Source organism: Oncorhynchus mykiss, chromosome 4, assembly GCF_057628025.1.
Source record: "Oncorhynchus mykiss isolate SJ-2025 chromosome 4, ASM5762802v1, whole genome shotgun sequence".
Classification (NCBI taxonomy): Eukaryota; Metazoa; Chordata; class Actinopteri; order Salmoniformes; family Salmonidae; genus Oncorhynchus; species Oncorhynchus mykiss.
The window spans coordinates 63131973-63154541 of record NC_143025.1 but is presented as its reverse complement, the minus strand read 5'-3'; the positions used below and the strand labels follow the sequence as shown (position 1 = coordinate 63154541).

The 22569-nt window shown below is 41.5% G+C and overlaps 1 protein-coding gene across 1 annotated transcript; it reads left to right on the top strand.

The window, feature by feature from the left end:
* The first annotated feature begins 1462 nt into the window (after positions 1-1462).
* On the top strand, positions 1463-13604 carry LOC110522127 (putative G protein-coupled receptor 63). The gene is made up of 2 exons (XM_021600258.3): positions 1463-1991; positions 11881-13604. The coding sequence occupies exon 2, from the start codon at positions 12010-12012 to the stop codon at positions 13270-13272; it is 1263 nt and encodes a 420-aa protein (XP_021455933.2). The 5' UTR covers positions 1463-1991; positions 11881-12009; the 3' UTR covers positions 13273-13604.
* The last annotated feature ends 8965 nt before the right edge of the window (positions 13605-22569 follow it).

Sequence of the window (22569 nt, the reverse complement as noted above, 5' to 3'; positions counted from 1 at the left end):
CAAACCAGCAACCTTTCAGTTACTGGCCCAACGCTCTTAACTGCTAGGCTACCTGCCGCCCATGAACTATTGCTTGCTCTAGTGGTTACCCTCAACAGCTCAGGGCACCTGGAACAGACTGATACTAAAGTCAACACTTGCTACAGTGGTCCCTAACAGTACACAGAGCTATTAGTTATGGGGGGGAAATCTATACAGTTACTTATCACAATGTTATTTTGGGAGGATATATCGATATTTGGCTCCAAGTATCAATCTGTATACAGGTAGCATTAGCTAGTGCTTGTCGGCTGTACCGGCGCCAAAACTCAATTTCCCAGCCCAGAGCTATGGATGCAAGGACTAACCATCCATGATATTGAAATGTATAGTTTTAACAATGTTATACAGTGTTTACATGGAGATTGTTTACCATCATTGGAGTAAAACAAGCTCATTAGGCATTTCTAAGTTATGTTCTTCAAGAATCAATGGGCAAGACAATGCATGTGAACCCTTTGGAATTACCTGGATTTCTGCATAAATTGGTCATAAAATTTGATCTGATCTTCATCTAACTCAGTCACAACAATAGACAAACACAGTGTGCTTAAACTAATAACACCAATTATTGTACTTTTGTGTGGAGAAACAAATGCACAGCACACCAACATCAAAACTTCATCCCAACTATAAAGTATGGTGGAGGGAGCATCATGGTTTGGGGCTGCTTTGCTGCCTCAGGCAGGGCCTTGACAACTTGCTATCATCGACGGAAAAATTCCCAAGTTTTATCAAGACATTTTGCTGGAGAATGTAAAGCTATCTATCCGCCAATGGAAGCTCGACAGAAGTTGGGTGATGCAAAAGGACAACAACCCAAAACACAGAACTAAATCAACAACAGAAGAAAATACGCCTTCTGGAGTGGCCCAGTCAGAGTCCTGACCTCAACCCAATTGAGATGCTGTGGCATGACCTCAAAAGTGCGGTTCACACCAGACATCCCAAGAATATTGCTGAACTGAAACAGTTTTGTAAAGAGGAATGGTCCAAAATTCCTCATGACTGTTGTGCAGGTCTGATCGGCAACTACGGAAAATGTTTGGTTGAGGATATTGCTGCCAAAGGGGGGTGAACAGGGGTTCACATACTTTTTCTTGCCACTGTATGTAATTAATTTATGTCCAAAAATGGAAAGAAGGGGATGCAGGCTATCTATTACATGCACAAAACGTGTAATATTAAGAACATCTAATGACCAAACCCTATACTTTATGGAACCTTGTAATATTGTATTTATCTCTGTGTTTGATTGTATACAACGTAACAATACAACGCTTATATGCACGTGCCCGGTAAGGCCTAGTTCTTGAACCACAACGTTACGCCTCTTTATGGCCATTTGTCATTTCAATTGGAGCTCTAGATAATGGGCGCGTCATAACAAAGGACCCTACCCGAGCTGTCCATACTATTGGATGATGAGACTGTCAGTTAACCAGTATACGGACAGTGATCGTAGTTCGTAACAGAGATGGAATATTATACCGTGAACCCGGAATAGTGGAAGACGAAATTATCATTCTCAGGATAACAGAAAGATGAGGGTTGGAAAGAAAATGAAATGACTGACAATCAAATTGTTTAATGCCTCTTTGAGTCATGATTTTGTCTTGTAAACCAATCTAGCGGTGTTTTCTTTTTGTCGGAGAACCCATTCCCTGCAAAACAAAGGCAGAATGATACGCGGAACTACATTTTACTTACCGCTTTTGTTGAATTGTGTAGGTGGCATTGCCCGTGTTTCGCACTGTAAATAATGTTATTTGATTAGATGTATTATTTCACGTGCAATGAGAGATTAATTCAGTATATCTAGTTGTGACTTCGAGGAATTACAAAAAGCATCTGGACAGCGAATTGGATCAACTGAAAGACTGAAATGAGCCGCGAGCAATTGTCTGTCTACTGAAACCCAACGATGTCAACCTGACTTTGGAAGGAAAACGGTAATTTCACTTGGGGATTCTGCTGTAACAAACAATACTACTCCCTGAAAAGTGGTTTAATTGATACAATGTAAACGTATTTTCAAACAATTCAGTTTGTTTGATTGAACTAATCTTAGGTTCTCATCAAACAAGTATTTGATCTTACATTTAATTCCACAGTATAATAATAAATAATGTTATCAAAAATATCTAAATAAATAGGCCTACACTCAAAACAATGCTGGGTTAAAAACAACCCAATTTGGGTTATTTGGTAACCCAGCGCTGGGTTATTTGGATCCCGCCTGTTGGGTTATTTTGAACCAGCCAGTTGGGTTATTTTGATCCAGTCAGTTGGGTTTTTGGAATTACACAAACATGGGTTAATTTGTAAGTAAAGAGACTCGGGGATAGCCCAAGGCTTAATTTAACCATCAGTTGGGTTTTTATTCACTTTCATGCTGGATCTTTTTTAATGTAATCCAGATACTTATTTTTGGCCACATGTGAGAGTACATGTCATTCCTGTTGATCATGTTAAGTTTGTACACTGCACATTTAAACTTTCCTTGATTATTTTTGCACATTAGATATTCAAATATAAAATTAATAACATTCTTATATACATATTATAACAGTGGTAACTATCCCAATGTTGGGATATAAACTCAGTGGCCAGATTATTAAGTACACTAACCCATTCAAGAAAATGGTTTGCCCATTTTGAAGATGTTATTGAGTTGAGTCATGTGGTGATTGATGTAAGCAACTTTGAGCGTGGTGTGATCGTCTGTGTTAAGTGCGCCGGTTACAGTATTTCAGAAACTGCTGGCCTCCTGGGCTTTGCACGTACAATGGTGTCTAGGGTTTACCGAGAATGATGCGACAAACATAAAACATCCAGTCGATGGCAGTCCCGTGGGTGAAAACAGCTCTTTGATGAGAGGTCGAAGGAGAATGGCAAGAAACGTGCAAGCTAACAGGCGGGCCACAAACTGGCTAATAACGTTCCTTGTCCCAGATGGGTTATTGCAGCAGACGACCACACCGGGTTCCAGTCCTGTCTGCTAAAAACAAGATGAATCGGTTCCAGTGGGCACACCATCACAAACACTAGACAATTGTGGAATGGAAAAACAGATTCTGTAATAGAGACGGAACAAAAAATATATCCGAGCAATAAAGTAAGAAATAATGCATTGCTGGGTCAAAAATACATATAAAACAATAAGCCAGCAAAAGAGTAAAAAGCGACCCACTGCTGTGTCAAAATAACTACGTTTTTGGGGTAAATAAAACATCCCAACATGGGTTATTCACACAACCCAGCTGGCTGGGTCAAAGTATCCTAGTGTGTGTTTTGTCCAATATTTACCCAGTGCTGAGTTACCAAATAGCCGAAATTGGGTTCTTTTTAACCCATTTTTTGTGTGTGCATAGCATTCGGAAAGTATTCAGACCACTTTACTTTTCCCACATTTTGTTACAATGCAGCCTCATTCTAAAATGTATTAAATATTTATTTTACTTAGGAATTTACACACAACACACAAAAGTGAAAACAGGTTTTTTTTTTTTTTGTAAATGTATCAAAAATAAAAGCATGAATACCTTATTTACATAATTATTCAGACCATTTCCTATAAGACTCAAAATTGAGCACAGGTGCATCTTGTTTCCATTAATCATCCTTGAGATGTTTCTACAACTTGATTGGAGTCTACCTGTGGTAAATTCAATTGATTGGACATTATTTGGAAAGGCACACACCTGTCTATATAAGGCCCCACAGTTGACAGTGCATGTCAGAGCAAAAACCAGGCCATGAGTTCGAAGGAATTGTCTGTAGAGCTCAGAGACATGATTGTGTTGAGGCACAGATCTGGGGAAGGGTACCAAAAAATGTCTGCAGCATTGAAGGTCCCCCGAGAACACAATGGACTCCATCATTCTTAAAGGTAAGAAGTTTGGAACCACCAAGGCTTTTCCAAGAACACGATGGTCACTCTGACAGAGCTCCAGAGTTCTTCTGTGGAGATGGGATAACCTTCCAAAAGGACAACCATCTCTGCAGCACCCTACCAATCAGGTGGCCAGACGGAATCCACTCCTCAGTAAAAGGCAAATGACAGGCCACTTGGAGTTTGCCAAAAGGAACTTAAAGGACTCTCAGACCATGAGAAACAAGATTCTCTGGTCTGATGAAACCAATATTGAACTCTTTGGCCTGAATGCCAAGCGTCACGTCTGGAGGAAACCACACACCACTCATCACCTGGCCAATACCATCCCTATGGTGAAGCATGGGGGTGGCAGCAGCATGCTGTGGGCATGTTTTTCAGCGGCAGGGACTGGGAGACTAGCCAGGATCAAGGTACATAAGGATCCTCAGGACCTCAGACTGGGGCGAAGGTTCACCTTCCAACAGGACAACAATCCTAAGCACACAGCCAAGACAATGCAGGAATTGCTTTGGGACAAGTCTCTGAATGTTCTTCAGTGGCCCAGCCAGAGCCCGGACTTGAACCCGATCGAACATCTCTGGAGAGACCTGAAAATAGCTGTGCAGCGACACTCCCCTCCCAACCTGACAGAGCTTGAGAGGATCTGCAGAGAAGAATGGGAGAAACTCCCCAAATACAGGTGTGCCAAGCTTGTAGCGTCATACCCAAGAAGACTCAAGGCTGTAATCACTGTCAAAGGTGCTTCAACAAAGTACTGAGTAAAGGGGATGAATGCTTATGTAAATTTGATATATAATTTGATATATATATGATATATATATGTTTATATATATTTTTATACATTATTAAAAAATGTCTAAAAACCTGATTTTGCTTTGTCATTATGGTGTATTGTGTGTAGAATGATGAGGGGTGAATAAGGTTGTAATGTAACAAAATGTTGAAAAAATGAAGGAGTCTGAATACTTTCCGAATGCACTGTATACACACACACAAAAATAAAAAATCAACTAAACTCAGCAAAAAAGAAACGTCCCCTCACTATCAATTGCATTTATTTTCAGCAAACTTAACATGTGTAAATATTTGTATGAACATAACAAGAATCAACAACTGAGACATAAACTGAACAAGTTCCACAGACATGTGACTAACAGAAATTTAATAATGTGTCCCTGAACAAAAGGGGGGGGGGGGGGGTCAAAATTAAAAGTAACAGTCAGAATCTGGTGTGGCCGCCAGCTGCATTAAGCACTGCAGTGCATCTCCTCCTCATGGACTGCACCAGATTTGCCAGTTCTTGCTGTGAGATGTTACCCCACTCTTCCACCAAGGCACCTGCAAGTTCCCAGACATTTCTGGGGGGAATGGCCCTAGCCCTCACCGTCCGATTCAACAACAGGTCCCAGATGTGCTCAATGGGATTGAGATCTGGTCTCTTCGCTGGCCATGGCAGAACACTGGCATTCCTGTCTTGCAGGATATCATGCACAGAACGAGCAGTATGGCTGGTGGCATTGTCATGCTGGAAGGTCATGTCAGGATGAGCCTGCAGGAAGGGTACCACATGAGGGAGGAGGATTTCTTCCCTGTAATGTACAGCGTTGAGATTGCCTGCAATGACAACAAGCTCAGTCCGATGATCCTGTGACACACCGCCCCAGACCATGACGGATCCTCCACCTCCAAATCAATCCCGCTCCAGAGTACAGGCCTCGGTGTAACGCTCATTCCTTTGACGATGAACGCGAATCCGACCATCACCCCTTGTGAGACGAAACCGCGACTCGTCTGTGAAGAGCACATTTTGCCAGTCCTGTCTGGTCCAGCGACGGTGGGTTTGTGCCCATTGGCGACGTTGTTGTCGGTGTTGTCTGGTGAGGACCTGCCTTACATCAGGCCTACAAGCCCTCAGTCCAGCCTCTCTCAGCCTAGTACGGACAGTTTGAGCACTGATGGCGGGATTGTGCCTTCCTGGTGTAACTTGGGCAGTTGTTGTTGCCATCCTGTACCTGTACCGCAGGTGTGATGTTCGGATGTACCGATCCTGTGCAGGTGTTGTTACACGTGGTCTGCCACTGCGAGGACGATCTGCTGTCCGTCCTGTCTCCCTGTAGCGCTGTCTTAGGCGTCTCACAGTACGAACATTGCAATTTATTGCCCTGGCCACATCTGCAGTCCTCATGCCTCCTTGCAGCATGCCTAAGGCACGTTCACGCAGATGAGCAGGGACCCTGGGCATCTTTCTTTTGCTGTTTTTCAGAGTCAGTAGATAGGCCTCTTTAGTGTCCTAAGTTTTCATAACTGTGACCTTAACTGCCTACCGCCTGTAAGCTGTTAGTGTCTTAACGACCGTTCCACATGTGCTTGTTCATTAATTGTTTATGATTCATTGAACAAGCATGGGAAACTTAAAAACTTGTTTAAACCTTTTACAATGAAGATCTGTGGAGTTATTTAGATTTTTACGAATTATCTTTGAAAGACAGGGTCCTGTTGCTGAGTTTATATTCATTGAGCTTGTCTCATGCTTTAAGTTTACGGTTTGATAAAATAAGACAAATGCCTCAAGAGGGCATCAGAGATCTAGATAAACAGAATTTAAAAAACTTAACCTGACCCAATTATTCTCCTCTCGCTCCTGCTGGCTTTCATAGATTTTTCCATTAATCTCCTGAAGTTACCGGTAATAGGCTACAGGAGGAGTCGGCAACCTTTCTCATGTTGAATGTATCTTACCATTTCTACCAATCTGCGTGCCAGTTATGGTTTTCATATAAAAAATGTGAAACAGTTTTGATTAATTTATAACAACATCTTCATATCTCAACATCATTGTCATGTGGTTAATCAAAATTCTGGGTCCAGGCCTGAAGCATGCGCTAGCGAACTTGCAACATTGTATAAAATATTCTGGGCCCTCAGAGTTTCCCTCACGAGTGAGCTCGGGACAGACACAGCTGTAGGCTATATGCGCAAGGGATAAGAAGCAGTGCTTAACTTGGGCAGGAGCTCAATGGAGCTGAGTATCGGCACCTCAAACGTTCTACTGCTTGAGCTCCTGTTCCTCTTATAGAGTATTAGCTCAAAAGTATTGTGTATCTCCTGCACCTAAATATAAACAGTAGCAGCACCCAAAATGACTACCGGAACCTATTTCAGTCCAAGTCAAGCACTGATAAGAAGTAATCAGGTAGGCCTATTTTATGAGGTTTCCACTGGATCAGAGCATTACATTTTTTAACGCTTTTAACGCTGAGTGGTTATCGAAAGGGAGAGATCTGGAAATATTTTCCAAATACATTGAGGAACTATTGTAATTCTCAATGGATATAAAAACAGACTTTGTTTGCTTGTTGTTTGAGGTGAAGAAAACATTACTTTGAGAAGCTCCACAGGTCATTAGTGGTGGTGCGTTAAATCAATTAGAAATACTAATCAGATCCCCAAATGGGCACATTTATATGCCTACATTTGTTCGAAGGCCAGGTAGCCTATAGGCCTACTTCTAGCCATGCGTGTCCTTACTCAACATTGACAGGAGCGCTCCAAACAAAAGACAACGACTAAATTGACAAAACTCGTAAATGGAATGAAATATACCAAAACGTGTTTCTCACAAGTGTAGCATAGGTTGAACGCATGAAAATTAATTACCATAATCAAAGTAACAAACATTGTAGATGAGAAATTATAGGAATGAATGGTAAATGTACTACTGGTGATATGTAATAGGGAATTGATATACACTAACAATCAAATGCAAACCATTCACAAAATGCAATTATGAAACAATGTATGTGCACAAATTGACGAGAGAGAGTCCATTCTGGAGAGGAGTGCATTGTGCATCTGGGCGCATGGTCAAGCCGACTTCTGCATTGGCCATGCAGGATTTATGGTGATATCGCCTCAACAGAGGTCAGGGAATTCATTAATTTTGCGCTTCGTGGATCAGTGCAGAACTGTTGTCAAGGAACGGAGTTAAAAAAAAATAATTAAGTTTACCTTTGTTTAATTAGGCAAGTCAGTATAGCTAGGTAATTTATTCCAGAATGAAAATTAGTAATGTTAGTTTGCTAGCTTTTTACTCACTGTTTTTGGTCAAGCACAACACCTTTCCCATTTGTCCAGGGTTGTCAGGTCAAGCTAAAATTGTAGCCAATGACTACTCAAAACCTGCCCACAAGGCCTGAAAACTAGCCCAAAATGTGTTTTCTCGCAGCAAGAGAGGAGTTGCCACATTTAGCCAATAGAACCTTTTTCCATTACGTTATCGAGTGAATTAAGAAGGAATCTCAATTGAACTTCTAACGACTTCAAAAGCTAAATTTGGTTTTCCATCTAAATAATCATTATTGCGAGCTAATGTGACTAATAAAGGAATTTGAATGTGTTGCAAGAGTAAATATAATTTCAAATATTAACCAAAAAAACAAATCTCAATTTTGAGGGTTAAATAAACGTTCAAAGCATTCTGAATACACCTGACCTGTGTTTTTTTTCACCCTGGTCATAGTCTTAAGCCATGTCGAATACGTAAAATTGCAGGAAATTAGCTTTTAAAACAGTACAATTTTCCTAGGGGAGGACCCCATCCAGGCAAAATTTTACTCCAAGCTTTCTTCAAAAGTCAACAGCCCTGCCACTATTATTTGTAACTTTGCTACTCTAAGAATTACTCAGCTTTATTATGTTTTATTTCACCTTTTGATAACTGAACAATATTATCCAGCTCAGTAACAAATGTGTAATTACAATTCCTACACTCAAAAATTTGAAACACAATTTCCATTGTTGACTGCTTATTCAACTTTCTCCCATAGTCTCAGGCTAGTTACCGGGGCAAATAATTATCTAAGGCTAAACGGACTATATGATACATCAACTAAATCATTCAAAATAGTATGACACATATCTAGTTTATTTTGTAGTGGTTATTAAAATTCTCAAAAGCTTTTTGAAAGAGATACAAAGCCACCCGATAGAAATACTAGCTGGATGCAGGTCCCTGTTGCTAGGTTCCACAACTACTCAACATGCAGTGTTATCATTGACTTGCAAGGTACCGGGCAGATCCTTTTTAGCAGTTACTATGGTTTCTGTGGATATATGTACTTGAAATAGTAAACATGATCCTCTAATATTTTTCTTTCTCTTCCATCACATTTTTTAAATTACTGTATTATGCTGAATATCTGAATATGGACTACTGTTCTAACCACCTCAATTCATGTTTATAAGTGATAGGTTAAAAGGGTGATTTTATGGGTCATCTTTGTGTATAGCCGCCAAATCACTTTTGAGTCATTCTGTATGAAAAGGGAACAGATACTCTAGGGCCATGATGCGCCCTTTCATTTAGCACAAAGGATTGTCTTTTGGATAACTGAAAACCCTGTAATGAGGAAATTGACCATATACTTAATTTCAGGAATTATGTGCAAATTAGAACACAAAGACTGCTACACAGTGCAGAATTGGTGCGGCTTTATCTATCAACAGTGTCTGTCATAGCATCCTAATGAGAGGAGAGGGCAGAGCGTTAAGATCAGTCCGTGTCAGTGAGAAGTTGGGAAGCAGACATAGATTTCAGTCTGAGGCTTGTTTGCACACATCCACACGTATCCTTTTGGTTTTAATCATAATCTAGCCGTGCGTATTCTATCCCTGTTGTCAAGGTAAGAGGAGGAACACACAATGCCTCAGTCAGTCTATTATTGCCTAATAATACACTTGTTCCTGTTCTATTATGGTAGCCTGTTTATCTAATGAATACAACATTTTACCCTCTCCTTTACTCTGGTGGGGTAACTTTGACATAATTATAGTTCTGCAGCATGGTAAATGGATAGAATTTGCCTCAAAGTTTCGGACTAGCGACAGCCGTCACACAATCATATCATCCCGGCAGTGTACAGAAAAATGAGAACAAATTTACATTTTTACGGACAGTTATTTAATAAGCTTTGAATCCCCTGTGTCGCTTTGTCTGTTCAACCCACATGGAATGACTAAACCTAGAAAATGAGAGAAGAGAGCATATTTGAAAGTGCTGCGGAAATCTAAGACAAAATCGCTTCCATGGATAAGACTGCTTATAGTCTGTCGCCTTTAACACCACCAGTCCTAATCTTCCATAGGAAAAGCGGGTCCAACATTTTCTGTTTGACGTTTGCCAATGAGCCATTGTAAATGATACCAGCCGGTCTAAAATAACAGTATCCAATGTTTATATTAGTGATAAGCCTTTTTTATTGAAGTCTTGAGTTGTCCCCAGAAAAACATTGACTTGGAATAAAAATCTCTCCCTGGCACGGATCAAATAATTCATGAAATTGCTAGGACATTTTGGCGATAGAGAGCATTGGTAAGCCAGTTTTTAAAATTTAATTTAAGCTTTATTTAACTAGGCAAGTCAGTTAAGATCAAATTCTTATTTGCAATGATGGCCTACCCCGGAAAAACCCGGACGATGCTGGGCCAATTTTGCACCGCCCTATGGGACTCCCAATCACGGCCGGATGTGATACAGCCTGGTTGTGTTGGCATTCTTATAATAGTGTAGTAACCAGGCTTACATGTAAATAGCCAGACTGCAACTGCATACTGCCTTAAGTCTTCTTGTGTGTGATGACGTTCAGAGACTTGTCCCAAAGCCACTCCTACGTTGGCTTGGCTGTATGCTTAGGGTCATTATCCAGTTGGGAGGTGAACCTTTGCCCCAGTCTGAGGTCCTGAGCGCTCTGGAGCAGGTTTTCATCAAGGATCTCTCTGTACTTTGCTCTGTTCATCTTTGGCTCGATCCTGACTGGTCTCCCAGTCCCTGCTGCTGAAAAACATTCCCACAGCCTGATGCTGCCACCCCTATGCTTCACCAAAGGGATGGTGCCAGGTTTCCTCCAGATGTGACGCTTGGCATTCAGGCCAAAGAGTTCAATCTTGGTTTCATCAGACCAGAGAATCTTGTTTCTCATGGTCTGAGAGTCTTAGGTGCCTTTTGGCAAACTCAAAGTGGTCTGTCATGTGCCTTTTACTGGCTTCTGAGCGATAATAGTCCTTCTGGAATGTTCTCCATCTCCACAGAGGGACTCTAGAGCTCTGTCAGAGTGGCCATTGGGTTCTTGGTCACCTCCCTGACCCAGGCCCTTCTCTCCCGATTGCTCTGTTTGGGTGAGCAGACAGATCTAGGAAGAGTCTTCTTCCATTTAAGAATATTTGTGGCCATTGTGTTCCTGGGGACTTTCAATGCTGCAGAATTGTTTTACCCTTCCCTAGATCTATGCCTCGACACAATCCTGTCTCGCAGCTCTACGGACAATTCCTTCGACCTCGTTGCTTGGTTTTTGCTCTGACGTGCACCATCAACTGTGGGACCTTATATAGACAGGTGTGTGCCTTTCCAAATAATGTCCAATTAATTGAATTTACCACAGGTGGACTCCGATGAAGTTGTCGAAACTTCTCAAGGATGATCAATGGAAACAGGATGCACCTGAGCTCAATTTTGAGTCTCATAGCAAAGGGTCTGAATACTTATGCAAATAAGGTATTTTTTATTTTAAATACATTTGAAAAAAAACAAAAAACCTGTTTTCGCTTGGTCATTATGGAGTACTGTGTGTAGATTGCTGAGATTGTTTTTATATTTCATCCATTTTAGAACAAGGCTAACGTAACAAAATGTGGAAAAAGTCAAGGGGTCTGAATACTTTCCAAAGGCATTGTACATGCAGATCAATGTGTATATAAACGTTTCAGTTTGACAAAATTCCATTTGATACACAATATTGTCTTTTGAGAAAGGCAACATTTTAAAACAAAGAATACCCATTTTAAGGTATTATCATCAAGGAAAAACAGACATAGCATTTGATGTTTATGTTCTCTTGCTAATGTCCCCGCTTTCTGTTTTGCCTCCATTTCCTTTTCTGTCTCCCCAGGATCTCTCCTCCATGCTAAGATGCTGGGTTCTTCAGTTGGACTAAGAACAGCATCTAAGGCATCATGTTTGGCAAGAGAAGAGCTCCAGTAACGATGCCTAAACCCGAGCCTGCACCCCCCGTGGAAGAATGGTTTACTCCACTGTCGTTCCCCCTGTGGAGGCAGGGGAGACCAATAAAGCCAGCCTCTGCTGCCTCGTCACGGCAGGGCTGCTGAACCTGTCTGACCACCTCCTCCACGGCCAGCCTGACACGGAAGACATGTCCATGGAAAACAGCTCATATGGCTCCTCCTTTTCACCTCTGGACCTGGACACAGTCACACGAACAGCCGAGACCCAGGGGAGTGTTCAGGGTGTCAGCCTGCCCCTCCAGGTGTTCTTCTGCATGGCCATGGTCTCCATCCTGTTGGTGGCCTTCCTAGGGAACGTGGTGGTGGTCCTGATGGTCTACCAGCGCGCCGCCATGCGATCCGCCATCAACATCCTGTTGGCCAGCCTGGCCTTCGCAGACATGATGCTGGCCGTCCTGAACATGCCCTTTGCCCTGGTTACTGTGGTGACCACACGCTGGATCTTCGGGGATGTCTTCTGCCGAGTGTCGGCCATGTTCTTCTGGCTTTTTGTCATAGAGGGCATGGTCATCCTGCTTATAATAAGCATAGATCGATTCCTGATCATAGTCCAGAAACAGGACAAATTGAGTCCCCACAGAGCCAAAGTGCTCATAGTCATCGCTTGGACTGTCTCCTTATGTTTCTCTTTCCCACTAGCCATAGGCCACCCATCACTCCAGATCCCCTCTAGAGCTCCACAGTGTGTGTTCGGCTACACCAGCGAGCCGGGCTACCACGCCTACGTGTTGCTCCTCATGCTGGCCTTCTTTTTCATCCCCTTCTTGGTCATGATGTACACCTTCATGGGGATCCTGAACACCATACGGCATAACGCCGTGCGCATCCACAGCCACCCGGACAGCATCTGTCTGAGTCAGGCCAGCAAGCTGGGCCTCATGAGCCTGCAGAGGCCCTTTGAGATGAACATAGACATGAGCTTCAAGACGCGTGCCTTCACTACCATCCTCATTCTCTTCTCGGTGTTCACCGTGTGCTGGGCGCCCTTCACCGCCTACAGCCTAGTTTCCACCTTCAGCAGCCCCTTCTACCACAAGGACAACTTCTTTGAAGTCAGCACCTGGTTCCTTTTGTTGTGCTATCTCAAGTCGGCCCTCAACCCTCTCATTTACTACTGGCGGATCAAGAAGTTCCGCGACGCCTGCCTTGACCTGATGCCCAAGTATTTCAAGTTTCTTCCTCAGCTGCCCGGCCACACAAAGCGACGTATCCGACCCAGCGCTGTGTACGTGTGTGGGGAGCATCGCTCTGTGGTCTAATAACACTGGACTGACTTGGAGGACACTGACTTCACTGCCATGTAGGTTTTGTTTGACCACTTATCCAATTTGTTCTCGCCAGTCAAATGAATGAGTTGAGACTGCGGTTTCGACAGTATATTTTAGCTGAGTAGAATCTGTTTACAAAGCATGTCAATTAACTGCTTCAGTGGTTTTGAATATGGTCATAAGGCCACCAAGATTACATTTTGTCATTGATATTTCTATGTAATTGTTTTGTGCCTATTAGTTAGTCTATACCAGTCATAATGCTGCTACATCTGGTGATTTCAGTGTACTGTACTTGAATCTAATAAACATTTTTAACATTTCTTACCTTGTTAATACAGTCTTTGTTTTTTACTTCTGGTTTACTTCTTTATGTCTCATGTTAGATTACATGCAAGTTTTCTGCAATTATACAAATGTCATAAAGGCAGAGAAATGTCTCAAATGTTTGACTCAGAAACACACTCAGAGCTTTATAGAAAAATGGTTAAACAAATGTAAATCGCAGCAATCTATTTGTTTATATGTTTTTCTCAACCTTGGCAAGAAATCCTATTTGTGTACCATACACTTTAGAGAAGTACAACACTGTGGATGAGTGACGATACACTCAGTATACCAAACATTGAGTTGCACCCCATCTGCCCTCAGAACAGCTTCATTTCGTTGGGGCATGGACTCTACAAGGTGCCGAAAGCGTTCCACAGGGATGCTGGCCCTTGTTGACTCCAATGCTTCCCACGGTTGAGTCAAGTTGGCTGGATGTCCTTGGATGGTGGACCATTCTTGATACACACAGGAAACTGTTGAGCATGAAAAACAGTTGCAGTTCTTGACATAAAACTGGTGCGCCTGACACTTACTACCATATAAGGCACTGCATCTCCGTGCTAGAGGTATTTCAACCGGACGTGATTGGGAGTTCAATAGTGCGGCGCACAATTGGCCTAACGTCGTTAGGGTTTGGCCAGGGTAGGCTGTCATTGTAAATAAGAATTTGATCTTAATGGACTTGACTAGTTTAAAAAAGGTTAAATAAAAAATCTAATAAAACTACAATACTCCGTTCAAAGCAGTGGAGGGTGCTGAGGGGAGGACGGCTCATAATAATGGCTGGAACGGAGCGAATTGAATGGCATCAAACACATGGAAACCATCCATTACCAGTGCCTTGGTTCAAAGGCACTTACATCTTTTGTCTTCCCCATTCACCCTCTCAATGGCCCACCATACACAATGTCTCAATTGTCTCAAGGCTTAAATATCTTTCTTTAACTTTAACCCTTCACCTACACTGATTGAAGTGGATTTAACAAGTGACATCAATAAGGGTTCATAGCTTTCACCTGGATTCACCTGGTCCGTTTGTCATGGAAATAGCAGGTGTTCTTAATGTTTTGTACACTCAGTGTGTTTCACATGCAGCAAGACTATTTTCTGTGTTTACCAGTTAATGTTTTTCTAAAGGTTAGGGTTAATGAAGCACATCTCTGCATCACCCAGTGGTGTCCTTCATCAGGGACCGGACTTCCTGTCAGCCCCTCCACTGAGCGGCTACACACGTGTGAAACATTTCCACTGGGCATTAACACATGATCTCACCATACGCTTATTTCCATAAGTCTGCCTCCATCTTGGCTGTTGATATTAGCTACACACACTTCAATGTTGTATTTGTCACACCGCTTATAAAACAGTGTTGAATATGGAAATGGTCATGGCCTATTACCAGTCATGCCTGATGCCTAGACTGTTTGAAAGTGTTTATGCATATGGTTCTGTTTGATATGCTAAGAGGTTTTAGTGGAATTCTCCGGATGTATTTATCTGGAATGGATAGAAATAGCTAAACAGCTAACTTGGTAAAATTAATTTCAAAGCCATTTATTTGAATTTGAATTTAAAAGACACATACAATCAAATGTAATCTCTAAATATATATATTTGTTTACAATTAACAGAGAGAGAACGAGGTGGCAGAGTGAGCAGACAGGTCCCAGGCAACATCATCTAAAACAGATGCTAGACTGAAAGGTCAAAAGGTTGATTTCCAATGTGGACATTTATCCTCAAAGAGACTTCTGCCTCTGTGGCCCTTTGCAGCCGGGCCAGGTCCATTTAGATAAAGATACATTCAAAAGAACACAGTTGGACCAAGGCGATTCTTCTCAGCTTGAAGAATATAAAGGATGGTTTTCTTAATCGGCTTCCTCCTTGGAATTCATTATTCTGCCAGCAGTGACTAATGAGTGTGCTTGGGGCTTTGAAGCTCACTTTAATCATAGCTCTGAGCACTATTACTAAGCAACAGCAACTTGGGGGGTGTCTCAAGAGAAGGTGGATCTGGTATTGTTCAGGAAAAGGTGTCTTCTTCCTCTTGAGGAGCCTTGTGTTTATATAACATGCATTATATACTGAACAGAAATATAAACGCATGTAAAGTGTTGGTCCCATGTTTCATGAGCTGAAATAAATGATCCCAATTTTTTTTTTATGTGCACAAAAAGCTTATTTCTCTCAAATTTTGTGCATAAATGTGTATACATCCCTGTTAGTGAGCATTTCTTCTTTGCCAAGATAATCCATCCATCTGACAGGTGTGGCATATCAAGAAGCTGATTAAACAGCATGATCATTACACAGGTGCACCGGGTGCTGGGGACAATAAAAGGCCACTCTAAAATGTGCAGTTTTGTCACACAACACAATGGCAAAGATGTCTCGAGTTTTGAGGGAGTGTGCAATTGGCATGCTGACTGCAGGATTTTCCACCAGAGCTGATGCCAGAGAATTCAATTTATCATAAGCCACCTCCAACGTCGTTTTAGAGAATTTGGCAGTACATCCAACGAGCCTCACAAACGGAGACCAAATGTAACTATGCCAACCAAGGACTTCCACATCTGGCTTCTTCACCTGCGATATTGTCTGAAACCAGCCACCCGGACAACTGATGAAATTGTGGGTTTGCGCAACCGAAGAATTTCTGCACAAACTGTCAGAAACCGTCTCAGGGAAGCTCATCTGTGTGCTCGTCGTCCTCACCAGGGTCTTGACCTGACTGCAGTTCAGCATCGTAACCGACTTCAGTGGGAAAATGCTCACCTTTGATGGCCACTGGCACGCTGGAGAAGTGTGCTCTTCACAGATGAATCCCAGTTTCAACTGTACCGGGCAGATGGCATAGTGTGGGCGAACGGTTTGCTGATCTCAATGTTGTGAACAGAGTGCCCCATGGTGACAGTGGGATTATGGTATGGGCAGGCATAAGCTATGGACAACAAACACAATTGCATTTTATCAATGGCTATTTGAATGCACAGAAATACGGTGACAAGATCCTGAGGTCCATTGTCGTACCATTCATCCGCCACCATCGCCTCATGTTTCAGCATGATAATGCACGGCCCCATGACGCAGGAAGCTGAAAATATCCCAATATCCAGAAACATTGCACAGCCTTTGGCGAGGAGTGGGACAACATTCCACAGGCCACAATCATCAGCCTGATCAATTCTATGCGAAGGAGATGTGTTATGCTGCATGAGGCAAATGATGGTCACTAGATACTGACTCGTTTTCTGATCCACCCCCTACCTTTCTTACACAAATACGAAAATATAGATGGCATCATCATAAAACAATATAAATTTAGGTCATACCATAAACTGAGATCTTAAAAATGTTCAGTGGGGCAAAAAAGTATTTAGTCAGCCACCAATTGTGCAAGTTCTCCCACTTAAAAAGATGAGAGGCCTGTAATTTTCATCATAGGTACACTTCAACTATGACAGACAAAATGAGGAAATACAATTCAGAAAATCACATTGTAGGATTTTTTATGAATTTATTTGCAAATTATGGTGGAAAATAAGTATTTGGTCAATAACAAAAGTTTATTTCAATACTTTGTTATATACCCTTTGGAGAACTTGCACAATTGGTGGCTGACTAAATACTTTTTTGCCCCACTGTAAGTGCCTACATCTGCTGTTTTCTCAAATTCAAATCCAAATGTTTCAGTTGGGCAGTTAGTTCTTGCAAGAACTCCCCAAGAACTAAGGAGGTTCCTTGATGAACCTCCTCTATGTTTTTTAAAAAGTTATCTTTGACCAATAGGTGCATATCTGTATTCCCAGTTGTGAAATCCATAGATTAGGGCCTAATGAATTTACTTAAATTGACTGATTTCCTTATATAAACTGTAACTAAGTAAAATCATTGAAATGGTTGTATTTATATATATTTTTTTGTGTATAGCATTTATTGTACACAGAACTCATGATATTCAATTAAAATGTCCAATAAATGGTACAGTGCCTTGCGAAAGTATTCGGCCCCCTTGAACTTTGCGACCTTTTGCCACATTTCAGGCTTCAAACATAAAGATATAAAACTGTATTTTTTTGTGAAGAATCAACAACAAGTGGGACACAATCATGAAGTGGAACGACATTTATTGGATATTTCAAACTTTTTTAACAAATCAAAAACTGAAAAATTGGGCGTGCAAAATTATTCAGCCCCTTTATTTTCAGTGCAGCAAACTCTCTCCAGAAGTTCAGTGAGGATCTCTGAATGATCCAATGTTGACCTAATTTACTAATGATGATACATACAATCCACCTGTGTGTAATCAAGTCTCCGTATAAATGCACCTGCACTGTGATAGTCTCAGAGGTCCGTTAAAAGTGCAGAGAGCATCATGAAGAACAAGGAACACACCAGGCAGGTCCGAGATACTGTTGTGAAGAAGTTTAAAGCCGGATTTGGATACAAAAAGATTTCCCAAGCTTTAAACATCCCAAGGAGCACTGTGCAAGCGATAATATTGAAATGGAAGGAGTATCAGACCACTGCAAATCTACCAAGACCTGGCCGTCCCTCTAAACTTTCAGCTCATACAAGGAGAAGACTGATCAGAGATGCAGCCAAGAGGCCCATGATCACTCTGGATGAACTGCAGAGATCTACAGCTGAGGTGGGAGACTCTGTCCATAGGACAACAATCAGTCAAATATTGCACAAATCTGGCCTTTATGGAAGAGTGGCAAGAAGAAAGCCATTTCTTAAAGATATCCATAAAAAGTGTTGTTTAAAGTTTGCCACAAGACACCTGGGAGACACACCAAACATGTGGAAGAAGGTGCTCTGGTCAGATGAAACCAAAATTGAACTTTTTGGCAACAATGCAAAATGTTATGTTTGGCGTAAAAGCAACACAGCTCATCACCCTGAACACACCATCCCCACTGTCAAACATGGTGGTGGCCGCATCATGGTTTGGGCCTGCTTTTCTTCAGCAGGGACAGGGAAGATGGTTAAAATTGATGGGAAGATGGATGGAGCCAAATACAGGACCATTCTGGAAGAAAACCTGATGGAGTCTGCAAAAGACCTGAGACTGGGACGGAGATTTGTCTTCCAAGACAATGATCCAAAACATAAAGCAAAATCTACAATGGAATGGTTCAAAAATAAACATATCCAGGTGTTAGAATGGCCAAGTCAAAGTTCAGACCTGAATCCAATCGAGAATCTGTGGAAAGAACTGAAAACTGCTGTTCACAAATGCTCTCCATCCAACCTCACTGAGCTCGAGCTGTTTTGCAAGGAGGAATGGGAAAAAATGTCAGTCTCTCGATGTGCAAAACTGATAGAGACATACCCCAGGTGACTTACAGCTGTAATCGCAGCAAAAGGTGGCGCTACAAAGTATTAACTTAAGGGGGCTGAATAATTTTGCACGCCCAATTTTTCAGTTTTTTATTTGTTAAAAAAGTTTGAAATATCCAATAAATGTCGTTCCACTTCATGATTGTGTCCCACTTGTTGTTGATTCTTCACAAAAATATACAGTTTTATATCTTTATGTTTGAAGCCTGAAATGTGACAAAAGGTTGCAAAGTTCAAGGGGGCCGAATACTTTCGCAAGGCACTGTATATGACCTGTGCCATGATCTGATTATTCTATGATGTTGCAGTTGCTGGCGTAGACTTTCTACGAGCCAAATACATCAAAAATGTTTCCCGGAAAGGGGTTTTGCTTGAAAAGTGCATCAGTGTTATCAGGTCAGCAGCAACAGCAGACAACCCATTGCCCATGTACCCCTTGAGTCATCCTGTCAGCTCTTGAGGTAATAAGTATTTTTATTATTTCAATTCATAGGATTCATATAATAAATCCCCACCGGCAATCTGATAGCATGTAAAAAATAAATCCTGAGATAAAAACAAATCAATTAATATTACATAGTAAATCTGTTGAACAATTCATCATATAGCCTCAGAAATAGTGACAAATGATTGATACACATTCATGGATGTAAAGGTTAAGAGTTGGCTAAGAGTTCAGAAAATTCCAGAGTGGACACCTTGGTCCTGTGGATTCTGGCTGTGGAGAGCTCCATAAATACAATTTCCTTAAATGTAAGCAGCCATTGTTGAAATGGTAACTGATGAGGTGGAATCCACGTTTGTACAATTATTTTCTTAGCAGCTGTGGTTCCTGCCAACCACACTCTCCTTTGGCTTTCTGACAAGTGCAAATCAGTCATATCACAAAGCAACATCACTATGGTATCTAATGGCAGTATTTTTTCTACAGTACAGAGATGACATAGTTGACTTTCCCCCAGAATTCAACCACCCCTGGGAATTTCCACAGCACATACTGAAAAGTACTCACATAATGACGATGGACTAATACCATTGTGATGTCTTTTTTTAGTTGTTAGATAGACGAGTTGAGTATCTGGAGCATCAGCATTTGTGGGTTCGATTACAGGCTCAAAATGGCAAGAAACAAAGAACTTCCTTCTGAAACTCATCAGTCTATTCTTGTTCTGAGAATTGCCAAGAAACTGAAGATCTCATACAACTCTGTGTACTACTCCCTTCACAGAACAGCGCAAATTGTATCTAACCAGAATAGAAAGAGGAGTGGGAGGCCCCGGTGCACAACTGAGCAAGTGAACAAGTACATTACAAGTACATTACAACTAGAGTGTCTAGTTTGAGAAACAGACGCCTCACAAGTCCTCAACTAGCAGCTTCATTAAATAGTTCCCACAAACACCCGTCTCATAGTCAACAGTGAAGAGGTGACTCCGGGATGCTGGCCTTCTAGGCAGAGTTGCAAAGAAAAAGTAATATCTCAGACTAGCCAATAAAAATAAAAGATTAAGATGGGCAAAATAACACAGACACTGGACAGAGGAACTTTGCCTAAAAGGCCAGCATCCCAGAGTCGCCTCTTCACTGTTGACGTTGAGACTGGTGTTTGTGGGTACTATTTAATGAAGCTACCAGTTGACTTGTGAGGCATCTGTTTCTCAAACTAGACACTCTAATGTAATTGTTCACTTGCTCAGTTGTGCACCGGGGCCTCCGGTGCACAACTGAAAGGACATTTCTAAGCGAGTTTGATCAAATATCCTGTTCTTGCTCCCGAAAAGAGATGGAGGTAGACAGGAGATGGACAGCATCTGAAAAGAGATGGACGGCCTCCGAGGAGAGATGATGTGTAGCCCACTGACCTGACTAATACATTAGAGGCTAAAAATACAAAATCCACTGAAACCTTGGAACAAAAAAATAAGACAGTTCACAGTCTCTTATTACTTTCATGCACATAACTCCTCCGGTTTCAGCTCTTGCTGGTTTCCATGGCAATCGCAGACATGTGCCTGTGGAGAGGCTTGTGTGTTGCATGTGTCCCTCCTGATCGTTAGTGGAGCGCATGCGAGTCTACAGCATGTGAAAACCACCCAAGAGACAGACTCTTCCCCCATCTCTCTGTGTTGCCATAGTCAGTCAAGCACACATGTAGCAGTCAGGTGTTAGACACACTGCATAACAGAAAATCTGATTCCACACATCTAAAATAACTACTGGGCAGACAACTACGGCATGATAGAAAATTAAATGCGTCTAGTCGGGTCTGGCACAGTTACTGCATAATCGTGTAACCGACGAGTCATGAAAATAAAATAACCGTCATAACCGTTTTTTGTGTGTGTGTGGAACGAACAGCTGACTGAAGACGGAACTCCTGAGCATTGGACTATTTACAAAGTGATGGAACTCTTGCTCATTGCTGACACAAGGTGTTGTAGCAAACAAGTCTTTGGTTGCCTAAGCAACGCCCCCCTTTCTGTAAAACATGCAGCCTGGAGCATTTGTTTTTAATAACGTGACCGTGTTCATTTAGCTGACCCAATAACCACCACCCAAAATTTCATGACCAACACAGCTCTACGGTCAAGACACAGACCTTCCTAAAACCACAACAAGTATATTATAATAAAATTGTTCTATTAAAGCAGTCTATATTAATCCTCTTTGGAATTCCCTTTGAAAGCGGCAATTTCTTTCTCCATCCGACATGCAACCCAGACAATATTAATAATATTATTTAATATTATCCAAGCCACTCAACATCTGAGCCGTTTATGACTCTTGACATGGGACATTGAAGGGGGGAAAAAAATGTTTTAATTTAGAAAATACTTGATATAATTCCAGTCTATTTTGCAGTTCAGTACTCACCTCTCACAAATGGTTATGATTATGATATTGTGCTTTAGAATGTCATGGGGTAAAAGCATAATACAAGTTTCGTGTTTAGTTGTTCCCAGTGTTGTGCGTTACCAATGGAGGGTGCCAGTGATCTAGGCATCTTTTGTTACAAGGGAAAAAAATACTGAAGACACAGTAGTAGCATGGACGAAGCAGTGATTTAGGACTACTAAGGAGAAATATCTAGCTACTTGTAAATTTTGAAATGAAATAAGCAAAGATAGTTGCCACCTCAGAATTACCTTGCAAAACTATTCGGAGACCTCACATAGTGTTACAAAGTGGGATTGAAATTGATTTGTCATTTATTTTGGGTCAACAATCTACACAAAATACTCTGTCAAAGCGGAAGCCAAATTATATGTATTTTAAAAGGATTAATACAAATAAAATGTAGTCGTTGCACAAGTATTCAGCTCCCTGAGTCCACCATACATGATATAAACACCTTTGGCAGCAATTACATCTGTGTCTCTTTTCTGGGTAAGTCTTCTAAGCGCTTTGCACACCTGGATTGTGCAATATTTGCCTATTACTCCTTAAACAATTATTCTAGCTCTGTCAAGATGCTGGGGATCATGGCTAGACAGCCATTTTCAAGTCTTGCCATAGTATTTCAAGCAAATTTAAGTCAAAACTTGTGGCCACTTTCACCGTCTTATTGGTAAGCAACTCCAGTATATATTTGCCTTGTTGTCGGTTATTGTC

Excerpts from the sequence above, each read along its gene's own strand:
- LOC110522127 (XM_021600258.3), top strand. The coding sequence starts at position 12,010 with ATGGTTTACTCCACTGTCGTTCCCCCTGTGGAGGCAGGGGAGACCAAT.